General features: G+C 44.2%; 1 protein-coding gene across 6 annotated transcripts in view; it reads right to left on the bottom strand.

Moving 5' to 3' along the window:
• The window catches only part of ABTB3 (ankyrin repeat and BTB domain containing 3), a 183,611-nt gene that overhangs the window by 16,677 nt on the left and 144,441 nt on the right, over positions 1–22,493 (bottom strand). For all 6 annotated transcript variants that reach the window (XM_051784570.1, XM_051784567.1, XM_051784572.1 and 3 more), the window contains 7 exons: positions 20,775–20,995; positions 19,163–19,341; positions 7,405–7,510; positions 6,521–6,623; positions 4,705–4,786; positions 3,640–3,708; positions 696–809 (listed from right to left, as the gene is read on the bottom strand). In XM_051784570.1, the coding sequence (XP_051640530.1) occupies positions 696–809; positions 3,640–3,708; positions 4,705–4,786; positions 6,521–6,623; positions 7,405–7,510; positions 19,163–19,341; positions 20,775–20,995 (874 nt within the window). The remainder of the gene's footprint in view (positions 1–695; positions 810–3,639; positions 3,709–4,704; positions 4,787–6,520; positions 6,624–7,404; positions 7,511–19,162; positions 19,342–20,774; positions 20,996–22,493) is intronic.

Raw genomic sequence — 22,493 nt, forward strand, 5'->3', positions numbered from 1 at the left:
GAGGAGGAGAAAAACTGAAACTAATCAATGTGGCAACAACCTCTATCAATGTGTGAAAATGGGTTTTCTGGGTCAAAAAATGCCATGCTTTTTTGTCTAATGACTTAGGCCACCTCACAAGCTAAGTATATAATTCAATTCCAATAAGAAGCGCTCCAAGACATAAAATTCTCATTACCATCCTTGCAGGGCTCTGAGCCACTGAACTTCCACAACATGGCATTTTCATATATTGACAAGCTGTCACCAGCATTGAGTATATCCCCCCAGTGGGCTCCAGGCAGGAGGAAACAGGTAATTTTAATGGGAAAATGCAGCTTGAAAGGTGAAAGCAGAGGTGTCTTCTTCACTTAGGTGATTCCTGTTGAATCAGCTCAGCAGTTTGGGCTGCCATGAGTAAGGGACAGGTCTTGCACACAGTGATACACTCAAACTGAGTTTGAACCGCTCGGGGAAGGGGGTGAGAAGGTGCCACCTTGCAGTTATACTACATGATTTAAGACTGTCACTATGCTATGTACCTATTAGCTAGTCAATCCCAGTAAATGGATGACAAATCTTAAACACATAACAAACATACTAAGCATATGAGATAGATATATATATATATATATATGTGTCACTACTTGTCATAAAACTGACCTATGACTATGACGACAAACACATAACATGCAAGCGTATGCAGTTATTTTTACCTTGGCATGATTATAAATATCCACGCAGTTTTCTGTATTAATGCTTTTTGCACAAATGATCTCACAGTGTCGTTGCAAAGCTTCAAGTTGGAAAAATTTAGCAGCAGAGAGAAGCTAAAAAAAAAACAAAAGGCACGGAAAAAATAGTCAAAAACTGCTGAGTGATACAGAATCAGAGCTTGATTCTTTACTGTGTCATTATATTTTTTTTCTCTGTCCCTGCTTCAGTTAGCATGAAAGTACTGACAAAAAGTCAGAATGAGAAGATTGTTTAGTTGCTTCCACCCTCTGCAGGTCCCCTCTAGATCACACTTTGGGAAGCTGTACACGGAGAGACCACCACGGGCTGCTCAGATATACATGCTGACTTTGGAATGGGGTGAGGAGTGGGGGATGTTTGAGAGAGAAAAAGGAAACTGCAGCTTCAAGAATATTTTCTCACTTTGCAAACATGACTCTGCAAGAAGGAACCTGCAATTGCATTCCCAAAAAACAAGGTTACAGTTCAACCGTTCCCAAAGATCTGGCTGAAACAGAGCACTTGGGCTGGATGTGGGGATGTCAGCAGAAGGGTCAGGACCAAGAGTTTAGAGGAATTCAAACCAGATGATGATGACCATCCTGGGCAGTCTTAACAATCTAGAGAGGCAATAAAACTCAAATCTGTCACCTCAGCAGGCTCAAGGAAATGGAATCAGATTTCCATATGCTCCTTGTTCTAGCCTGTGAGCAGCTGTAAGGTAATGTCTAGGCCACAGAAGCTGAAACACTATCTGGCACTACTGTCTGAAGTGAGTGCACAGAGGGATACTATGCAAAGGTGGGAACCAGCTCGGTGTGGGGCACTACCTAGTTAACATTCACATTAGTGTCATGTGCCTGTACCGCTGCTCTACCATGGCTCTGCTGACACCAGCACTTCAGCTGACCTCCCTCTTTGGCCTTGCATCCCCCCTATGGTTATACTACCTGGACTGGCACTGTTCTGGGATCTCTGTACACCAATAGGGTGAAAATGGCTTAAATTTTGAATTCTCCAACTGATTTCAGTAGTGCTAAGATTTCCTCTATTGCCCCCACTCTGTCCTTTTACAGTGGGGAAAAGGCATTTCATTTTATGTCTTTCCATGGTGGGTCATTGGCTCTGGCTCTCTGCTCTGCCTTAGGAAGCAGGTTGCGGTTCTCCATTGCTTGACACCCAGACATACCTTAAGGCCAAGCTGTTTAGGTGTTTAAATAGCACTTATTCATGTATTCAGGCCTTTATACAGTCCTTATTATGTAGGACTGCATGACAAAAAGCTATCTTGTGAATCCCGAAGGGACTCTCATGCTTCTAGTCAGAAGCACTAGGGAACTAACAAAACCCTGAAACTTCCATGACATTATTCTGACTTCTCCTATGCAGTCTGCTCAAGCTCTACTTTAATACCATAAATAAATCCGAGTGCTGGAAATCTGCAGTGCTGATGTGATAGCAGCCAGCTGGCCTCAATTATGAATTGCAGCAAAGATTTCTGTGGAGTATTTCTGGTGCTTCTTGTTATCATATTTGTAATAAGGCAAGTTGCTAAATGCAGTTTTGAAAGATAAAGCCAAATCCTATTCCAGCTGCCTCTGTGGCTCAAGCAGTCATGTGCTGGTTTGTAATTACTTAAAACTGTGAGGAACCGTGACCAGATGTGTTATCAACAGATCAATCAATCAGTCATACATTCTCAAGTCACAGAAATTTTGAAATGTCACAAAAGTAGAGCAAGCTGCCAGCTGAACTGCAGCACAGGCTTTCTAGCAGCCTAGGTGATAACAGACACGTCTCTATAAAGCCACTGCACTGCCTAGTGTAAGACTCCATATTTCAGAAAAGGTTAGAAATTCAGGAGTTCTTTCAAAACTATGAGTGAAATAGAGAATTAGTGAACTTTTCCTATATAGCTCAGAAAGTCAATGTGGGTATGCTTAGTTAAAAATCCACTGCCTGCACTGGAGAGAGATAATTTCAGTCCTGACCAGTTCCATCCTGTGGCTGCCAGACAGTAGTGCCATAGGGAGTAGTGTCATAGCAATAGGACACGAGGAAATGAAATGAAGTTGTGTCAGGGGAAGTACAGATTAGACATTAGGAGAAGGTTCTCCACTATGAAGGTGGTCAGCCACTGAACAGGCTTCTCAGAGAAGTGGCCATGGCACCAAGCTAGAGTTCAAGGCGCATCTGGATGACACTGAGTGATATGGTTTAGTTTTATATAGTCCTGCAAGGAGCATGGAGTTGGACTTGGTGATCCTTAGGGGTCCCTTCCAACTTGAGATATTCTATGACTCTCTTGGTGGCAGAGAGTACATAGATTATGGTTTTATTCAGGAAATCATCACATGATTGAAATTCAACTGAACCATGACTCTGGTCAGATTTCTCTCACTGTTAAAGCCAGGTACATGCCCAAGAACTCTCTCATGTGAGGAACCAAACTGGATTATTTTTAAAGTTGCTGAGATAGATCTGAACATGTAAGCCCGAGCTAATTAACCAAAAGTAAAGAGTGTGGCGGAGGGAATCTGACTGGCCCTGCTGGAGCAGAGAACCTCATCTATCAGGCTGAGAGAAAGAGAGGATCGAACACTATGCTGCTGGGAGTTGCTTCCAGATTTTGGTAACACCAGCTTTGCCACTAACCAGCTATTTTTCTTTCAGATACTTTCTCGCTTGATGATGATAATTTTTCTACTCTTTTTTCTCTGACAGTCAACTTCATACTGGCAAAAGTTATCATAATGGGTGACCAGCAAAGAAAGAGACCGAGTGTCTCCCACAGGATTGCAGACAGCCTGGGCACTCCAAGTGAGGCACTTCTGGCTCTTACAGGAATGACCATGTGGCCTTGGGTGAATGGTACACAGATCACTTAGCATTGCTCACACTGCAGTTAAGATAAATGTCTCTTACCTCCATAATTTCATTATTTTTAATCAGGAGTGACTCTGCACCTCCATAATAAAGATACTGCATAACCAGCTGTAATAAAACAAAGGGAGTGTTTATAAAAAGCAATGCAAGACATCAGGGAACAAGAGGTGATGTAAAGGCTGCAGGCAATACCCGAGGTTCTCCCAACACCACCAAAAAATTATAGATAAAACTGGCTCAAACCTCCTGATTTCAAGATATACTTGGTTAGTCTCTCTGCAAAGTTCAATGTCTCCTTTTCACAGGTAGTGTAATGTCTCAGCCCTGATCCTCAAATTGTCTGGACTTTCTGGTGAGCTCCAAACAATTTTCAGGAAACTGATAAATTCATTCTGAGTTTTCAGTGTATTTCCCCGTAGGTTAAGTACATCACTGATTCAGGCAAATATAGCATACACAATAGTTACTCCTTTATTCCTTCCCAGGCAATGGCACCCCCACCTTCACCCAGCTGTGTGTGGGCATGCATGGATGATGAGAAAGAGAGGGGGAGGCTTTGCACTGTAATACAAACCAGCTAAGATCCCTCTGCAGGATGCTTCCAGCAAGCCTAAAGTTATTGTAGGCAGCTGGGAATTATTTGCAGTGATAACAGTCGACTCATGGAACTGTCTGAGCTCTGAGTCAACTAAAGGGAAGCATATACATGTATGTATACACTACAGGTATGTAAAGCAAGCGTTTTCTCTATGTTTTCATGGCAAAAAAATTGATTGGAGAATACTGCAAAGGAAGGGAATGAACTGTGTCTCTTCCAAGCCTGTCCATTAAGTACAGAAAGAGCCAACTACAGAAAAAAGCACCAGGTGCTTTGTCTGCATAGCCCATGTAAGTGAAATGCATGTTATTGTATCCACTCAGGAACGACGTTTGCAATCAATAGCACTCTGCAGCTTAGTGTGCGAAGGGAAATGAAGCCTGTGCTCATGAAACCACTACTCTGAGCTATGTGTTTATCAAATACATAAGTACTAATTTGCACAGGGCATGTATGATGTTCCTCTTACAAGTTCCATTCAAATTTAATGTGAGAACTGACTTTACCTGAAAGATGGGGTACTTCACATAGTTGATCTCAATACAAGTACTATCAGATGAGGGCTTGCTAGACAGCAATGCTTTAAACCTAAATAAAAAGGAGCAAAATTGAATAGCCAGCCCAATTTCCTCTGTGAAAAAGTATGGCAAAAACAGTACAAAAGTGTAGAGGAAGGATGGCACCAACTCTTGCAAAAACAGTACACTGAAATGAATGGCTTTGTCACCAAAAAGCATCAAGATTTAGACACTGACATAAAGTTTTCTTTAGGAAAGAAAGAAAAGGAAGAAGCCTTTCTCTAGGAGATTTTAATTTGAAATTTTTGAAAAATACATCTAATGTAGCAATAGAATAAAATGTACATTGGAAATTCAGAGTCTGTAAAGATGCATACCACAAAACCAAATTTTTTTTTTCTTGGAGGCAACATGACCTTTTAGAAGACTTGCAACATTTAAAACCTGCACAGTTTCTTTTTTTGAAGGTTAAATTCTGGACTATGTCCATTATGCCGCTATAAAAAGTATTTTGGACCAAACTGGTAAAACAACTAAACTAAGACTTTTAATGCTTCTGTGCAAGCTCAATACAATTGTGTAAGAAGAGGCAGGATAGAAAACTAGATAGGTTGCTGTTCCCTAATTATCAAAACCAGAAATTCAGACACAAGTTTCAGGAAAAAAAATGTATTTTAAGTTAATAATTGCAGATTTATGTGAGATGTACACATATGTAACAATCTACTTCTCAAAACCAGATATTCTCATTGATCAAGTGGTGAAAATGGGAAATGTGCTGCCAGAAACATCTGCCCTTCTACTTCCTCTCTTTGATAATTCATCCGACCTTCCAGCGGTAGTTCAAAGCTCAGCTTATCTATCAAGACCAGCATTTGTTGGATGGTAACCTTTTCCATATAATGACTGCATTTTGTTAATTAAAATATGGATAACAATTTACTTGCTTTCACTAGTGTCAAACTTTATTATGAACACAATCTAGTAGGCTTAAAGCTGGAGTTTGGAACATACTTGTACATCTACCAAGAAGCTCTAAACCAAAATATCAATTTCTTCATTGAAGGGAGGGTGAGATACTGCAATTGCTTTATGCAAATCTCTTTACTCTGTGCTGTGGGTTGGCAGCATGACTAGCATCAATTCCCACATTGCTCAAATTATCCAAACTCAGTGGTTTGTCCTTGCCATATCTTGAAATAAGCTTTTACAGAGGGCCAGCTAAATTTCTTTAAAAGCACACCTTTAATTATACAGCTGCTTACATATAAAGTCTGTGATCCACTTTAAGGTTGGGTTTAACTGGGTAACCCGTATTCAGGCTTCTGAGCACAGGCAACAGACTGTAAGTACTGCCTTTGGATACCGTCAAATGCTGCCAATGAGCTGTGTGATAGTAACTTGTTTTTCCTGAAGACTGCCTAAACTGATGGAAGGCAGGATTTAGCCACTCATAGGATAAATTATTATTAAGAATCAAAATATTAAGACTCCTGTACAATCAAGAGCTGGATGCAGCAACGAGCTCCATGCAAATGTGCCTCAGTGGAATGAAGTCAGATGCATGGCCAGAAGCATGGATCGCTTACTGGGTGGAAATCTAGTAAGAGGAGCACTTGTTAAATATCTGGCAGATCAACCAGAAAAAAGCGGTGGAGAAACATTGCTTAGGAAAAACTTGAAGATTGGGTCACTAGCCTTCAAAGAATTGCAACAGCAGCAAAACAAACAAAAAACCCCCAGAAAAACCACAAAATCACTTTCTATTTTTGTTTAAAAAAAGAAAAATATAGATATATTTTACCTTGGTGATGCAGTAAATAGCAACACTCGATGTGCATAAAACGGTCTTCCTTCCACCAGAAATGTAACATCTGACATCTCTTTATTGTTAAGAAAATGGGGATCTAGAATCACAAAGAGCAGGAAACAAAAAAGCCAGTAACTGAATATTTTTCTGTTTTGGCAGAAGAAGACAATAGAATAGAAGAATATTGTTTTTAATGAGTAAAGCCCATTAAGCTATTTTGGACAGGTTGAGACAGAAGCCCCTCAGACAACCACATGGAGTTCAAACAAAGGGAATTCAAAGCTTTGAAGTCCGTGGTGACCTTTGCTGAGATGATAGCCAGCCCTCCATGCTGTGTAAAGCTGGCACAGCCTCCCAGCTCTGCTACCCAATGCAAACTGCAGCTGAACAGATGCTGGAGGGCCCTGTGCTCATTTATATCCTATTACGCCCCTCTCCCTGTGCAAGAAGTCTTTGTGTCAAGGGGAAGAGGGTCCTGGAAAATTGCTTGGGTCTTCTCTCAGTCCCATTAAACCACCCTGGGCTCTGTTGGCCTGGCTGGGAGGGCTGTGCTGCTGCAGCATCACCTGCAGCCAGACACAGCGGCCTGCGATCCGGACAGATGCTTGGCTCCAGGCCCAAGGCTTGGATCCCAGCCTAATTAGCAACACAGACAAATCCTTGCAGATTTACAGTCCCACTTCAACACACCTGATGACTCTCCTGATTTCAGTGGGAGTTTCAGGTCAGGCTAAGTTTGGGGCCCTTCCTTTTTCTAGTTCTGCCTTTCAAATTCGGGTTTTTCTCTGACTTGTGGCCCCCTCAAGCACCTGGCCAGTAACACAGACTTCCCACAGCTCTCCTTGGAGAACCAGCCAGTACCTCCAAGTCACACTCACCTAGGCGGGAGGTCTGCTTGCGCTTAATTTCAACCAGCTTTGGAATTGGGTAGGGTCCATAGCAATGAGTGAAAATAACAGAGAGCTGCTGGCTGATCACTTCATTCTAAGCAAAAGAAAACAAACACATGCCATGTAAGCTTAGTATGCAACATAAAATCAGTATGCAAAGGACATGTTAAGTTGCTCTCAAGAGCTGCCTGTTTTGAAGGTGAAAAATGTGATTGCTGAACCTTTATTAAACATCAGAGCTTGGGATTATCAGCATTTGTTAGAAACTGCAGATCTCATTTACTTGATTGCTATGTTTCCTGTAGGAATCATTTAAAAGAAAAACTTTCTTCCTTGGATGAGAAATCTTGTTTTTCTAACAAACTCCACAGCTCCATCCCCTCTGCAAAAACAAAGTTCCTTTACAATAGTGATTTCATTTTATTTGCATACTTACTGTGCTGGAAAATGACTTTTTTGTCGCTCTTTAGAAAATGGTCACTGGTCATGTTTCAGAAAACCAGAGCTACAGACAGATACAGCTGCACAGCCTGGACACATCTCTAAGTGCAACAGTCTCACAAACAGACCCTTCCCTTACAGAGTGACTGAAGCATCACAGACTGCCACTCATTCAATCCCAAATGTTTCATTAACATGCTCTTACACCACTGGCACCGGCATGGGCACCACTGTCCTGAGGAAGCCACCAGACCTTCACCAAACTAGGTCTCCTCCCTGGCCTTACCCATTTCTGCCTAAACTCTGAGAGCAAGGCACCCACAGGAGGCTTTCGTAAGCACCTTGAGTATCTATACAACTAAGACACAAGGGTAGTGAAATGGATTTAATGCTTAAGTTCCAGATGAAAGCAGGATTTAAAGCTCTGGCAAATTTTATCCCACACTTTGCTGGTAATCAGAGCAAGTCTAGACAAGTTCAGCAGTGCCACACTGTTAATTCATGATGACATCTTTTAACTACCCTGTTGGTTGGTGATTCCATTCCACACCGTGAAACTGTGAAAAGGTGAGATACTTAGATATGAGAGGATCAAAGGCCAAGGAAATAAGCAGGTGAGGGACAAAAAAATAATCATAATATAAAAATTTAAGGAGTACAGATGTTATACTAAAAATATTTCCAAGCTTTAGGAACAGAAATTGAAGCTTTCCTTGCTCTAAGCACATTTCATCGGTGCTCCTTAAATCCCACGAGGGACAAGGAGGAGTGGCAGAGACGCTGTAATGACTCCTTTACTGAATCTAATCAAATAGGGTGGGAAAGGGTAGAGCTGTTCCCTCACAGGCACATGCTGATGTCAAAGGAAATTACATGCACTCACCCGCAGGCAGGAGTTGGCTCCTATTACTACGTCAGATATAGCATTGAAAGAAATGCTAATCTAAGAGAAATACTGACACTAAGAGTCACCATTTAGCACGGCACAGGGACCAGCCCTCAGAGAGAGGCTCACTGCTGTGGCTCTGAGACACACAGGATGTCTCACTCCAGGAGCATCTCACTGTTCAGCATCTTCCCGCTGGAGCTCTGCAAAGCACTTCACAAAGGGAGTGAATCACAGGGTGAAGAGAAAAGGAAGATTTAAGGCCAGATTTAAAGAAGGAAGTGACTCAGCTGCCGGGAGGGCTGGGAGGGAAAGCTTTAGACAGACAGGGCAGAAAGAGCAATTTCTTCTCTGCTCGGAAGGGCTGTGCCGAAGCACCACGGCTGACTGAGTCAGCCAGGGAGGAGTGTGTCCCGGGGGACACTGATTACCAGCAGGGCAGCTCCCGGTTGGATCTGGCAGATGCTAAGAAGTCAGTACATACAAAGATGGGGACAATTCCGTGGTTAGAGCAGACTGAAGCTTCCAGAGAGGAGAACTGGAAGAGTAATGGTCACCTTTCACCTGCAGTGAATAAAAGCAGAGTAACTGCACTGAAGAGGAGAGCTCCTGGAAACTCCTCCTCGAATCTGCCAGGGGGCACTGGTCCTGTCAATGTCACTGAGGTTTTAGTGGGTTCCATGAACTCATCAGTCCCAGCCACAGCTGTGCCTAGGCAATAGCTTTTTCAAAACACACACATACATCAATAAAGACAATGCATCTCCTCCTTCCAGGGTGCCTGTGGGAATTGCGCTGCTGGAATATCTGGGTATTGACTTCTCAGTGCCTCATTAGGAGCTGGAGGCCTAACTCACCAGTCTGAACAACAGCACTGCACACCGGGACATCCAGGTGCATCGAGATCAGGGAAGAACAGGCCAAATCCAGTCAGGCAAGTGGGAGAAGAGGATCCCTGCTCGTAACTCTAACCAATGTGACGAACCAGTCACGCATGTAGACATCCCATGGGAGCCTGCCTACACAGGTGAGATGCTGCCAGATCCCTGGGTCACCAATGGGGCACTAACCCTGTGGTGTGCAGATACAAGCCCATTAAAAAGCCACCTTGCCCACAAGCCTGTGAAAAAAGTGGTATAAACTAAGCTCTAATTAGCTCAAGATGTGATATGTTCACATGAGAGATGCTTAAAAACCCCAAGACGTGGAACAGAGATGGGACAAAGATAAAAAGAGACCTTAGGATCGACACATCAAAGAATGCAGGGCCATCAGACAGACAGTGGCTTCAGACCTCCAATGCAGAACACTGATCTAATTTGGCAGAGAGGAGGTTTAAGACCTTTGGCTTCTGTCCATAACAGTAAATACATCTCATACCACCCAAAGGCCAAAAAATGTGCTCAGCGAGAAAGCTGAAGCATGTGCTCATTTAGAGTCACTACTAAAAAGCAGCAGCAAGGGAAGGGAGTGGTAAGCTATTACACTGTTGCTCCCCACACCCCCCAGCATGCAGCCAAGCTCACAGGGCTGTGGCCCTGGTTCTGCTCCCACAGAGCCTCTGCTGGCTTTTACCAATAAACCAGGCAGAAACAGGAGAGAGGAAAGGGATACTTTGTCTGCAACTGGATATCTGGGGAAAAAATTGGCTTTTTGAAGCTCAATCCTGTTCTTGGAGCAGGCTGAACTAGGCTGGCTGTGAAGTAACTGGGAACAACTGCCAAAGTCCATGACCTGGGACACCAGCACTGCTCTGGAAGAGAGGAGGATGTGTCCAGCCGATTCAACCTTCCCTTTCGCACAGTGTCCACACTGACATGCTCAGAAGCTCTCATTCCATTCAAGCACCAAGACAGATAATTCTTCCCTGTTTATCCTATCATCCCATCAACCTAACTGTGAAAGCCCAGCTGTACGAGCTCCTTGAAGCAGTTGTGGGCGGCGATATTAACACTGAAGGAGCAAACCAGAGTTTGTTTTCTTGCTACAATTTTATGTTGGAAAACATTGTGCCAGGATGCGTGAGGCTGACACCTGGAGCGGGGCCAGCTTCCTCTTAGACATGGGCGTTCATCCCAGTCAAAGGGAGCCGATGTGCATCTTCTTCTGTGGGAGGGGGAAGAAAGCTTGGCATAGGATATAATAAAAATATTTACCTAGCCATGGGGTAGTTTACAGATAGACAAGAGGGAACAGGGAACAACAGTGAGTCTTCTGAGGGAGATGGTGCTTCCAGCAGAGAGCTCGTTGGTGAGCAAGCAACTTTGCTTTGTAGATACAAGCAGTCTCCTGACTTAAAAGCATTCTTCAGCACAGATCTAAAGGAATTCCCCACTCCTGGTGGATGCACTTGAACTGTGAGGGGAATTCATAAATTGTTTTGAAGCAAAGCTTAAGGCTTTCAAGTTGTTGGACCAGAGATGACTAGTCGATTGATCTGAAAAGAGGTGAAGACCTGGGGGGGGAGTTCAGGGATATTTTTTCCTGAATGTCCATCTGATGAAGGTCTATGGCAGGATTCAGGAAAGTCTCCTCTAGACTTCAGCACACACCCTGGGAGTGCTAGCTCCATTCCAGCTTACCCAGTTCAATCCAGCCTAGCCATTCTGGGATGAGGTCCTACAAGGTATTGGGCACAGCTGGGAAATACACAGCCAGTTTTCTCCAGTATTTGTGCAAGATATGTGTCTACGCTCCAAACTCTCCAGGGTAAAACACGTGTCAGAGACTGCTCAAATCCCAGTGCTTAGTTCTCCTTACCGGCTGATGGACCCCCTACCACCTCCACGTGGCTGTCCTCTACAGTGGTAACAAGTTAGGCTGCTTTTCTTTACCTCTTCTATCCCAAGCAGTACTTTGGGTTTTCCTTTCCTTTTCCTTCCTTTTCCTTCCTCCACCTCACCAGCTCAGCTCCATTTTAACCTACGTCTCCCAGGCCCTCAAATTCGACTACCACAAGCCCCAAAACCAAAAGCTCACCACGTTAAGGCAGAAAAGTAGCACACTCGTTCTTCTGGGCCCAGTGTCTGCCTGTTAATACACATCTTCCCAGCAGGCTGAGAAATAACACTGCTCAGGGACAGGGCCACTAGCAAAGGTATCTTTTCTCTCCCTGGTCCTGAGGATGCTGGGGGGATGCAGTTCTCTGCTAAATGCAGAGTGGCAGAAGTGCTGTTTCTAGTCACCCATCTCACATGCGTTCCCAGCAGCTGTTCCAGCAGTGGCAGAGTCTCAGGATACCCTGAGCCCATTGAAGACTCATCCATGACAGGCTGAGATACCCTCGAATTAGTCCCCTATTTATGCTCCCCTTTCCCAGAAAGAGGTGACTAAGGGTGAAGCAACAGAGAGGGCTTTTCACAGACCCCCAGCCCTGAACACTCAAACTCTGAACCCTTCTTTTTCTGTCTCAAGAACCTATTCCATCCTTGCCTAGGTGTCCTCTTGCATAATTCACCTTTGCCAACTGCCTCAAAACTGATTAAATGCCACTTCAGAGGGTCACTCCTAGATGGTTAAGCAGCATACACATAATTAACATTAGTCAACAGTCGGAAAGGTAGGGAAGCCCCAGAGGTTGGAGGAACAGTTAGCGGCGGCGAACTGCGTAACAAAATGGGTTTTGTTAGTGCTGGGCTCAAGCCCTTCCACCGCAAACACAAACGGAAAAGAATTAATCACAGGTAAGGCACAAATGGACCCTTCCGTTAGATTCTGGGAAAGCTGCCAAGCCTCCCTTTCAAAAGGCTCTTTATATCGTAGCTGTACATTGTATGTAAAAAGCTCAGATTCCCGGGCACAGTCTAATCCCTGGCTGAGAGCCCCAGAAAAGGGCAGGTGTCGCATCCACAGCGGTTTTTTACTGTAAATGAAGAAACGGCTCCTGCCTCTGGCAGGGAAACATTTTAGAAGGTAGAAAGAAGAGGGTAGGAAAAAAAAAATCACGCCTGAGTTAGTATGAAGATGAATCTGTGTTATGAAATCCCAAGATGGGGTTAACAGTCTGTTATTAACATGCCACTCAGTACCTGGCGTTCGCATCTCGCGCGGGGGATGCACGACGTACACGTGTGGATAACTTGCGTCCTGGTTACTCTGAACTGTTTAGACACAGAAGTACTACAAATGACAACAGGCAACGTTACGGATCACTGCAATTACTTGAGAACAGTGAAACCTGCCTTACAAAATCACTCCAAGTCCCAACCAAAAGATCAATCACCAAGTGCTGGCTGGGCACTAGCTGACGCACAGAAGGGCATTAGCCGCTCCATGGAACCCATAAGCTGGCCCCTTCCATCCTGGGATGTCTTCAGGGTTATTTTTAGTGCAAGTTTTGGTGTGTCTGTCTCCTCTGTGGAAAGTCCCCATTTTTCTTCAGCTGAAGTATTTCGGTCATCAGCCAAAATATTCCATTTTCAGGTGTTAATTTTAAAAAAAAGGTAAAATATTATGTGGGAAACAAATTCCCTAATGAAACCTGTCATTACCATAAACCCTGAATTTTCTGTTGAAAAGCAGTTTATCAAGGAATTAAAATTTTGCCCAGCAAAGAGGAGTCTTTCCTGATCATCTCCAGGCAAGAGAAGCATGTGCAGCACTCTCCCAAGGGAGGGCTTTCCCCTGGGAGATGATTACGACACAGTACCTGCCCCAGTGTTGTGTGGGGCTCACCTCTCCTCTCTACCCTTATCCTTGATGCAGAATAGGGCAGTCTGGCTTCATGCAACAAGACAGCTTCACTCAAACACATCTTAAACATTCATTTCAGCCCATCAGGAAGCAACGGAAGAAAAGGGGAATTTTCTAGCTCCTTCATCTTCCAGTGCCACTTTCTAGGTCACATGCAGACCTCGGGGGAATACTGATGTTTGCTGACCCTCATGCCCGGACTTTGTAGAACAGACACATGAGCTCAGTCTGTTGACATTCTCTGAGGAGACTCTTCCAACATTTGTTTTAGAGGAATCGAATCCAGAAAAACCACAGCAATAGAAAGACAGAATGCTCATCTCAAACTTCAGCTTCTGAACATCTTCCTGCAACACAACAGGCAGGTGTTTCAGTCTTTCCTGCTGCTTTCTGTCTGCTGGAGACAGAAACAGTAGTTACTGCATCTGTGAGAGAGGCTACATGGTGCTATTTCTGAAAAGATATATTAAAAAAACACCCCAAAACTTTACTTTCTAAGAGATTTTGGATTCCAAGTGGCTAAGTTACTACTGAAAGAGTACTTCAGCTTTTAAACTATATAGGCTAGGTTTCTCAAGATACCCACATGCCTGAATCCTTTCGGAATTTTAAAACTGGTTATTGTTCTGAATTGTTATTTGTTCTCAGTAACTGTCAACACCAGCCTGATGGCTGTTATTCAAACAGCCTGTGAACTCCTGCATGTTTCTTCAGCTGCCTATAGGTGCGTTTGTAGAGGCTGGAAAACTCTGCAGGAATTTTAAATTCTGAGGAAACATCTTTGCAAAGTAGTTTCCTGCACCCTTCAACAAGCCTGGCTGCACAGTGTGATCAACACCTCACTAATGGGCTAAATTTTGAAATAAACGATCTTGGCACTGACAGAAACGGACAGGAAGGATGAAGGGAAAGCTGCAGAATGCAAAAAAGGTATGGCAATGAAGGATCACTCCTATGACTTCTGAAGCTGATTTTGAATCTGCCAATACACTAGCAGGAATACTCGTCCTAAGCCAAGTTTTTCTGATGTGAAGCACCTTTAGGAGCTTCGGACAGTGCTTCAGCACATGTGCTCAATGCACATGTGGACTCATACATGCACCTCAGCGATGCATGCTGACAAAGGATCCAGTAAAATGGCAAATAGCTCCTTACCTGGAACTACCTTCCCCTTCCCTATTGGGGAAAGGGAAAAAGCTGTAAGAGAGATTATTTGGAATTAAAAATTCCATATTTTCTCAAAAATATAGGCCAAGGACAATCTGATGTAAATTACTGTAGGGAGAAAAAGCAGAGGATGAAACTGGCTCATAACCTCATACAACTGGCAATGGTGCTGGCTCATCTACATGGATGGAGCTGGGTGATTTGAATGACAATTCAAACTTAGGCAGAGCTCTGAAGTGGAAACCTAAAACCAAACTCCTCCAAAGGCAAGATATGTTTAACTTCCAAGGTTGTGGTTTTGAGTCTTTCTTTTGAGGTTGTGGAAATGTCAAGATCAAACTGAACAGCTTGACGATTTATGTATACAGAGGACAAAGAAACATCCCTGCACGTTCAACACATTATCCTCAAGAGAATATTCCGGCAAAACCAGAAGAGCTGACCTGTGAGCCTCACCTCAGGCACTACGAGCCCATAGATTTGGGTGCAGCCTCCACACAGCTCTTTCTAAAGCCTCTATTGGGCGGGGGGGCACTCCTCAAGCATTTCCACTCCTCAGGAAAATATGGTCCTCTGACGTGGGGCAGGAGGGCAATCCAGTTCAGAGCCAAGCTCAGGCAATGCAATCATCAACCTCAGCTGGAGGCAAAGGAGAGCTTTCACTAAGAAGTTTGAGGGAGGTTTCCCAGACCATGAAGAGCACAACACAGATACCAACAGGCAGGAATTCAGCTGCATCTTCCTATCCTTCTTCTGTAACAAGACCTCCAGCGTCATCTTAGCTCTGAGGGATTTGACTCTGCTCTACAGCGCAACTAAAGTTTAGCTCAAGGCTACTTGCTCCCAGAAGTGTCTCTCTGGCTTCTGCCTCACACAGCCCTCTCCAAACCACTTCTGGCAGGTTATGTTTGTGTCCTTGTCTGCCAAACAGATTCAATCCATCCCTAAATGGCAGCACGTTTCCTTCCCATCTGGTGTCCCAAAACTATCACCGTGTCATTGACATTTTTAGTGTCAGAGTTTTCCTGATTTAAGTTTTGCTTGGTCTTAGGAAAGTACCTTAAACCGAGCTCTCCATGTCTTCTCCACAGATGCTGCTTTCTCCACAGTACCCTGTATCTGGTCTCTGGTTTGGTAATGACCCAAGTTCACTGCATGACAGCAGGAACCACGGAGGGAGAGATTGCAGAGCAATTCTCTGCCTGTTCTCACAGCTCTGCCTCGCCAGCATGGAAATACTGCCACTTCTCCACTCCCCATGCAATTCTCAATGGTGCAGCCAATAAAGACATTTAAAGGGATTAAAGGAAATGACAAGAGCTCCATCCCACTGGAAGCCACCAGGAACTGGGTATCAAACCTTTGTTTGTGCTTTTGGAAGACTTCCTCCAGGGCTTTAGTGCAGCAGCAATCTGCAACCCATACACTATTCTCCCCCACTTAGTTTGCAGCTTGATAAAAGGCAATAAAACTAGGGAATTCAACTCAGCCAGTTTTGCCTGATTTGCCAATTTGTGTTGCTGTTCTGTGTTACAGCATCAGGACTTCTGCAAATTTTATTTTTATTTCTATTGTCAGCATCCTGGCATGTAGATGGGAATGGAATGCCACCCTGCCACCCTACAGGACACCAGCATCAGTGCTGGCTCGTGGCAGAGCTCCCACATAAACCCTCACATCTGTACCCTCTAGAAACAGGCATTTATAAGACAAAAGAGATTCCTCATATCTGACAGTGTTCTTGTAGGTATTGCTTTCTTTTTCTTTAATATTTTTATATCTATAGTATTTGGCCTTTTTTGCATGGCCTGAGAACCTGTAAGAACATTTTGTGCAACAGGGCAAAGTAGAAGGTGTGGGCAGAAGGTTTGCTTCCTACCCTGAGACCTGCCCTATGTTTCCATGCAATTTTGGGGGAGTTTCTCTGGCCAAATTACTCAAAACTATAAATTGCTGTCTGCCTTATCCAGGTCATCACAGCTTCTGAGGCTGGAACTGTCACTCTATGAGGCGCTGAAAATCTGCCTGTTTAATTACCTCAGTTTCCCTGTTGGTAAAGGGAGGATAAGATCTTCCATGTCTCAACTCATTAATATTAGCAAATTGTTCTGAGATTATGGGATATCTGGAACTATTTATAGGAACGCAAAATGCCATTTCTATTAGGTGCAAGTTGCCACGCAATTAAAATATACCGAGCATCACAATATGTAGCAAATGGGACATCTTGTTTTACATCAGCCAAGAACTGCTAAGTGGCTCTCTGCTTCCTAGTTGCTTATTTTATACTTTTTGCCCTGAAAAACTCATTAAGGAAATGTACTGGGCCAGACTGTGATGTTTAGCAAGAGTCATAATCTCTCTCAAAGTTTCCAGCCCACAGGGAAAAGGATGTCCATGTGGGCAAATCAAGCTACTCTCTCCACAGCTCTACAAAATGCAGAGCTTTACAGTTTGCTGTCGAAAGAGAGGGATGTGAACCACAGTTATGGCCCTTCTGCACCTCTTAGAGGAGGTTTCCATTCTGTGGGTATACATAAAGAACAATCTCTGCGCTCAGCCCTTCCAGAGAAGGGGAACAAAAGATCCTTTAAATCTCAGCTTTCCTCAGCTGCCTTCTATGGAGTGACCAGGGAGAACTTTTACTGGCTCATTCTCCTACAAATCAATTTATTTAGATTCCTTCCAAAAGGTTGCATAGAGTCTTTCCTCATTTCTGTCTGGGAGAGCTTTGTGAGAGGCCATTTGGACAAGACTGCTGCAATAATTCATAACATTTGCAGACAATTTGTAAACCCTTACAGTGTCCCAGAATGATTAATTATTTTTTCTGAGACTATGAGACACTGTATGAGTGTGTGTTTGTGAACATGCATGAAGACAGGCAGTTCCCCCAGGCCCAGAGGCAGGAATAAAGATCAGCACAGATTTCTTCTTTGTCGTGTAGGGCTTTTTGTGATACTTCAGTTGTTTCGCCCCTCCATATTTTAGGTTTTAAGTGAACCCATAGCAGAAGGTAGCAGTCTTATTTCTTTCCAGGTCTCCTACAATAGACTCTGGAAGATCTAGTCTGATATGTACCAAAGGTATAATCCCATGTAAATAATTTATTCTAATGATGATCGCTGGCCTTGGCTTCAGTCACCCAAGAGAAAAGCAATTAAAATCACCCCTCATCCTAGATTACATGGCCTAAACTTAATCTCTGTGAAGTTTTCAATATGATCAGTTTTATATCAACTTTCAAACCAAACTGTATCTTGCTGGTAGTTTTTAGATGAACATACATTAACCCAAGTGAGTTCAGAACAAGAAAATCTACAAATCCTAGGATTTGGAATGATTTCCTAAAACCTATCTCAAATATTCTGCATAAATACCCATACAATACAAACTAATTGCAAAGGCAAAGCTTGTGGGAGCAAAAGTCAGAACAATGCTGAACAAATATTTGGGATTTGCTCAGGACTCTAGTCCAAGCCCTCTTTTGCAGCAAGATACAAGAAATACATCTGTGTAGGCCATCACTAGCTATACCAAGTCTGGAACCTTTTAGTATTGCATGCCTATAAGAGAACCTCCCCCCTTTTCCACATTATTTAGGGTATTGCTTCAGATGCTAAAAATTATTTGCTCTTTACTGTTACACATAGAGTTGGGTGAGAAATGTTACTTATTTTTCAGTTAAGAAGACCATACCAACATGTATTGTAGTGCATGAGGAAAAAGAAGAGCAATCAAATAATTTTGATGCTTTTCATCACTAAAATGATTTTCTGGGAGCAGTAAAGTTGACATGGCATTCTTTGGGAGTGACTGACTGTCAGGGGGACCAGTAGAGAAGACACTATTGGTTATAAAAAGCTTTAAATTCTTCACTAGGTAAGACATTTTCCTCTCCTTGCCAGCCCCATGATCATCCCTTTTGCCATTATATTTACAAACCCAACAGTACCTCCCCCAAATGGTTTTGTTAGTCTGATTTGTCTGGCTAAGAAAACGTCAACTGAAAAAATAAATCTGAGGAGACTGCAAGAACAAACACTCACACAGAAGATTTAAGAAAATTATCTTGTTCTGTGCTTGTAGAAACCAGCCTCCCCACAAGTTTATGAGTCCAAATCCCACATGAAGGGAAGAGAAAGTCATGTGAGAGGTTAAAGAAATCCGAAGTAAACATGAATACTAGCTTTGTTGTATGGTCCTGTAAAACAAGCTGGATAAAGTCACTCTTTGGGTTGGTTTAGTTATCAACATCTCTTGCCATACTGCAGTGACCCTTTTGACTTTAATTTCACCACTATGCAACGGCTTCTGTTGTCTCTCCAGCTTATTGCTAACATCAGTATTAAGCTGTTCTAGCAGGAGAAGTGATTAGCTTGTGTGTTTATAACCCATGCTTCCACAGTGAAAAAACCAGAGATACATAACACAGATAATAATAATCTGTGCAGTCTAAACAAGCTTTGGGAGAGCTGTGCAAAAATAATATTGCAAGCTTTTGTGTCTTACAGGATGGGAATAAGGCTGATTTCATTTAAAACGCACAATTTATCCTACCTTGCTGGCCTTCAGTATCTCAAACATCAGAGGTAACCCCTGTGTGATAAGCTCCTCCGTGTACTCTTCTTCCTGAATGGACTTGAATTCCTTTAGCAAGCACTGGATGAGGGGTCGTCTGTGCTGCTGGAAGGACGTGCGCAAAGACTCCAGCCACGTGTGGAGCGTCCAGGGAACACCTACGGTCAGAGGACAGAGCTCATTCCCAGCTTCAGGAACGGACGTGCCCTTCTGCTTTTTTACCTTTACACATGTTTAGATTTTATGCCAAAACTGACAAATAACACTAGAGATCAAATTCCTATTTATCCCTAATTAAGAAGGCTGGCAGTTATCAGTACATCCCAGACCTAATGCACAGAGGCTTTCCTCCAAATGCTAAGAGAGGACTGCGGTCTCTCTGCTCATCTAGCCTCCAGCTTCTCTGCTGAGACTGCCAATTTGTGGTAATTGCTGTGGTGTTCTGTGTAGCAAAAGCCTTTTGGAAACTAGATTTACACTAGCTTATTTGTTTGAATGTGGCCCTGGAGAGCCATTAAATGGTAAAAAGCCCTGGTTTTGGTCACTACCCACCTGGATTCAAACTGGTGGTCTTCAGATTAAAACTTGCTTTAAGTGCTATCCCCTGTCCTCCCCTGATCCTTAGTATTTTCCCTAAACTGCATTGGGTGAGTTAAACAGATCAGCCTTTTTAAGTAGATTGTTCGTGACAGAATCACTCTCCAGGAAGTTAAAGGGAACTGCTCCCATGCACTGAGTGAGAAAGCACATGGAGCTAATGTACCTCTGCAGGCATGAGGCTGGACGTGACCTAGTTGCTGCTCTTGCAGAACGGAGTGGAAGGAAACACAAGCCTGGTGTTTGGCAATGAAAGGTTTTTCCTTCCATTTCAGAAAATGTTAAATGCCTGGAGAATACCCCCACCACTCTCTTGTTCATCTCCAGATCTTTGTCTGCTCAGCCCAACTGGCAAGCCCTGAACCCACGCCACATGTCCCCAGGGCTGGAGCACTGCACCAGGCAGAGGCACGCCAGGCAGTTGGGTCTCTCTGAACACAGATAAATGGGGATGGTAAACACACAGTCCAGATCCATTTCCCTCTGCACTACCCAGCCACCCTCCCCACAGGCAGAAGTGACTTCCCAGCAGGCTGGTATGATCAAGCCCCTCAGCGAGGGGCTGGCACACCATAGAGCCAGCACACCAAGGAGTCAGTTCCCTGCTCCTGCCTTTGGAGGCTCAGAAGTCTCAGAAAATGGAAGTTGTTTTAATGGTGGACTGCTTTACAGCAGAATGCAAAAGAGGAGCCGTAGGAGGTGGCCCACGGCAGCTGAACACTGTCCCAGAGCCTTCCCAATGCTCTGCCATGCAGCAGTACAGAAGGCTGCCCGGGAAAACCACTGTGTCCTGCAGAAAAGAGCCAGTGACCCCTGAACAGGCTGTGCTGTAGAGCTGAAATGGGTTGGGAACCTGTCAGATCTCCCATCATCATCTGCTTCCAAAAGAGGAGAAGAAGATGTGACTGCGGTCGGTTTAAGCAACAGCCCATCAAGAGTGTTTCTTATAGTGGTCCCTCCACAGGTGAGGATGAGAAAGGACAGTAGGACTGACCTATGCTCCGTATGTCAATGGTCACATCCACGTAGCCGTGCTCGGCACTGTGATACATGGCCTCCTTCAGGGCTTTCAGCTTGGCCTTGCTGTTGCGGCTGGCGCAGAGCGGAGCTGCTGCCGAGTCGGGCAAGTCTGTTCCCTCAGCCAGGATCTCCTCCAGTGACAGAATATCGCTCTTCTCCTTCTCTGGCTGAGCAAGCAGTTTACGAAAGACGTTCCTGTCAATCACAGCATGACAGAGAGAGGGAGAGAGGGCAAGAGAGGAGAGGAAGGGGAGTGCAGTGTTAGTGCCTAGGCTTTCGTTGCACTGGGTGTACTTGCTGTGACGTGGCAAGTTAGGACACCTATCAAGGAAATTACTCCAACTAATGGCAGAACCAGCTGAGAGCAGACCCGAGGCAAGCACAGCTCCTGCTAGCCCATCTGCACTGCCTGGGACACATCTGCAAGTCACTGCTGTCAGGACAGGAACCGTACAGATGTCGCATGAATGGCGGCATCTCATGGGAACAGAGACTTGTGAGCTAAACGTGATTCAAAACTTCTTCAACAATCAGGGAAGGCCAAGGTGCTTCTGGACAAGCTCTCAGGATTTCCACCATGGCAGGTACCTGAGAAGGGAGCTACCTGGAGCTACCAAAAGCACCACCACTTGATTAACACTCAAAGCAGTGTGGGAAAGCTAGAGCAGCTAGACATTCAACAAGGCCAGTCAGGGCAGGTTCAAGCACATCTGGGACTACTCTACAAAGCCACTGATCCAGCTGGGCCATCAAATAACAAAGCCCTCGGGTTCGTACCAGCATAACCTCATCAACCTCAACAGTGTTTCTCGTGGTTTTGCAGCCATGAAAAGAGAAACTAGGCTGGCTCCCTGGAGCCCACCTCCCTGGTATTCTGATGTTCTCCCTGCATCTGCTTAAGACCCCAGCATGGTCTGTCCCAAACAAATTTAGGGCAGAGAGGGAAGGAGGAAGGCATGTGTGTGAATGGTATACAGGTAGGAATGTAAGAGCCAGAGTCTGTGACATGGACAGCCAGCAGCCAAGCCAAGGAGAGGCCCAGGTCCTCCTCGGGCATGTGGCTCTCATTCATGCTGGCTGAATGTGAGACTTCAATAACCAAATTGTCCTCTCTGTCCCAGGGATCCCTTGCAGGCTCCAGATGGGCAGTGTTGTGTGAACCCGCCCTGACGTGCTGTTAGCATGTTGTTAGACTGGCAGCTCATCTCTAAGCAAACAGACGGCAGGTACTGTCTCTAACCTGTATCTATGTTCCTCTGGATGGCTATAATCAGAAAAGTAGGAACGTGAAGATCATAATACTAATTCATTACACTGCAGTCAACTCCTGAGTGTTGCAAGATCATGCATGCCAGGTGCTCATGTCATTACTTTTTTTTTTTTTAAAATTTGCAGCATACATACAACATTAAGACACGCAGGACTTTACAGAAAACACAGATGCAGAAACTCTATTCAACAGAAATTAAGGCTGCAGCAGTACAGACACAATTCACACAAACCTGAGAAATATGTCAAGAAATTCAGAAGGAATGTCTTTGGCATTCCTTTCTGCTGTCATATCAGCTGCCATTTAACAACCACTGCATTGAACGCGCCACGAGGAGTCCCCTTTCTTTTCTTTTTTTTACATCAGATATCAAAAAGCAGCTTGTACCACCAACTGGTTTAATTCACATGCTAACAGAAAGCC

Source organism: Manacus candei, unplaced genomic scaffold, assembly GCF_025592945.1.
Source record: "Manacus candei isolate 608988 ecotype Guabito, Panama unplaced genomic scaffold, ASM2559294v1 h1tg000018l, whole genome shotgun sequence".
Taxonomy (NCBI): domain Eukaryota; kingdom Metazoa; phylum Chordata; class Aves; order Passeriformes; family Pipridae; genus Manacus; species Manacus candei.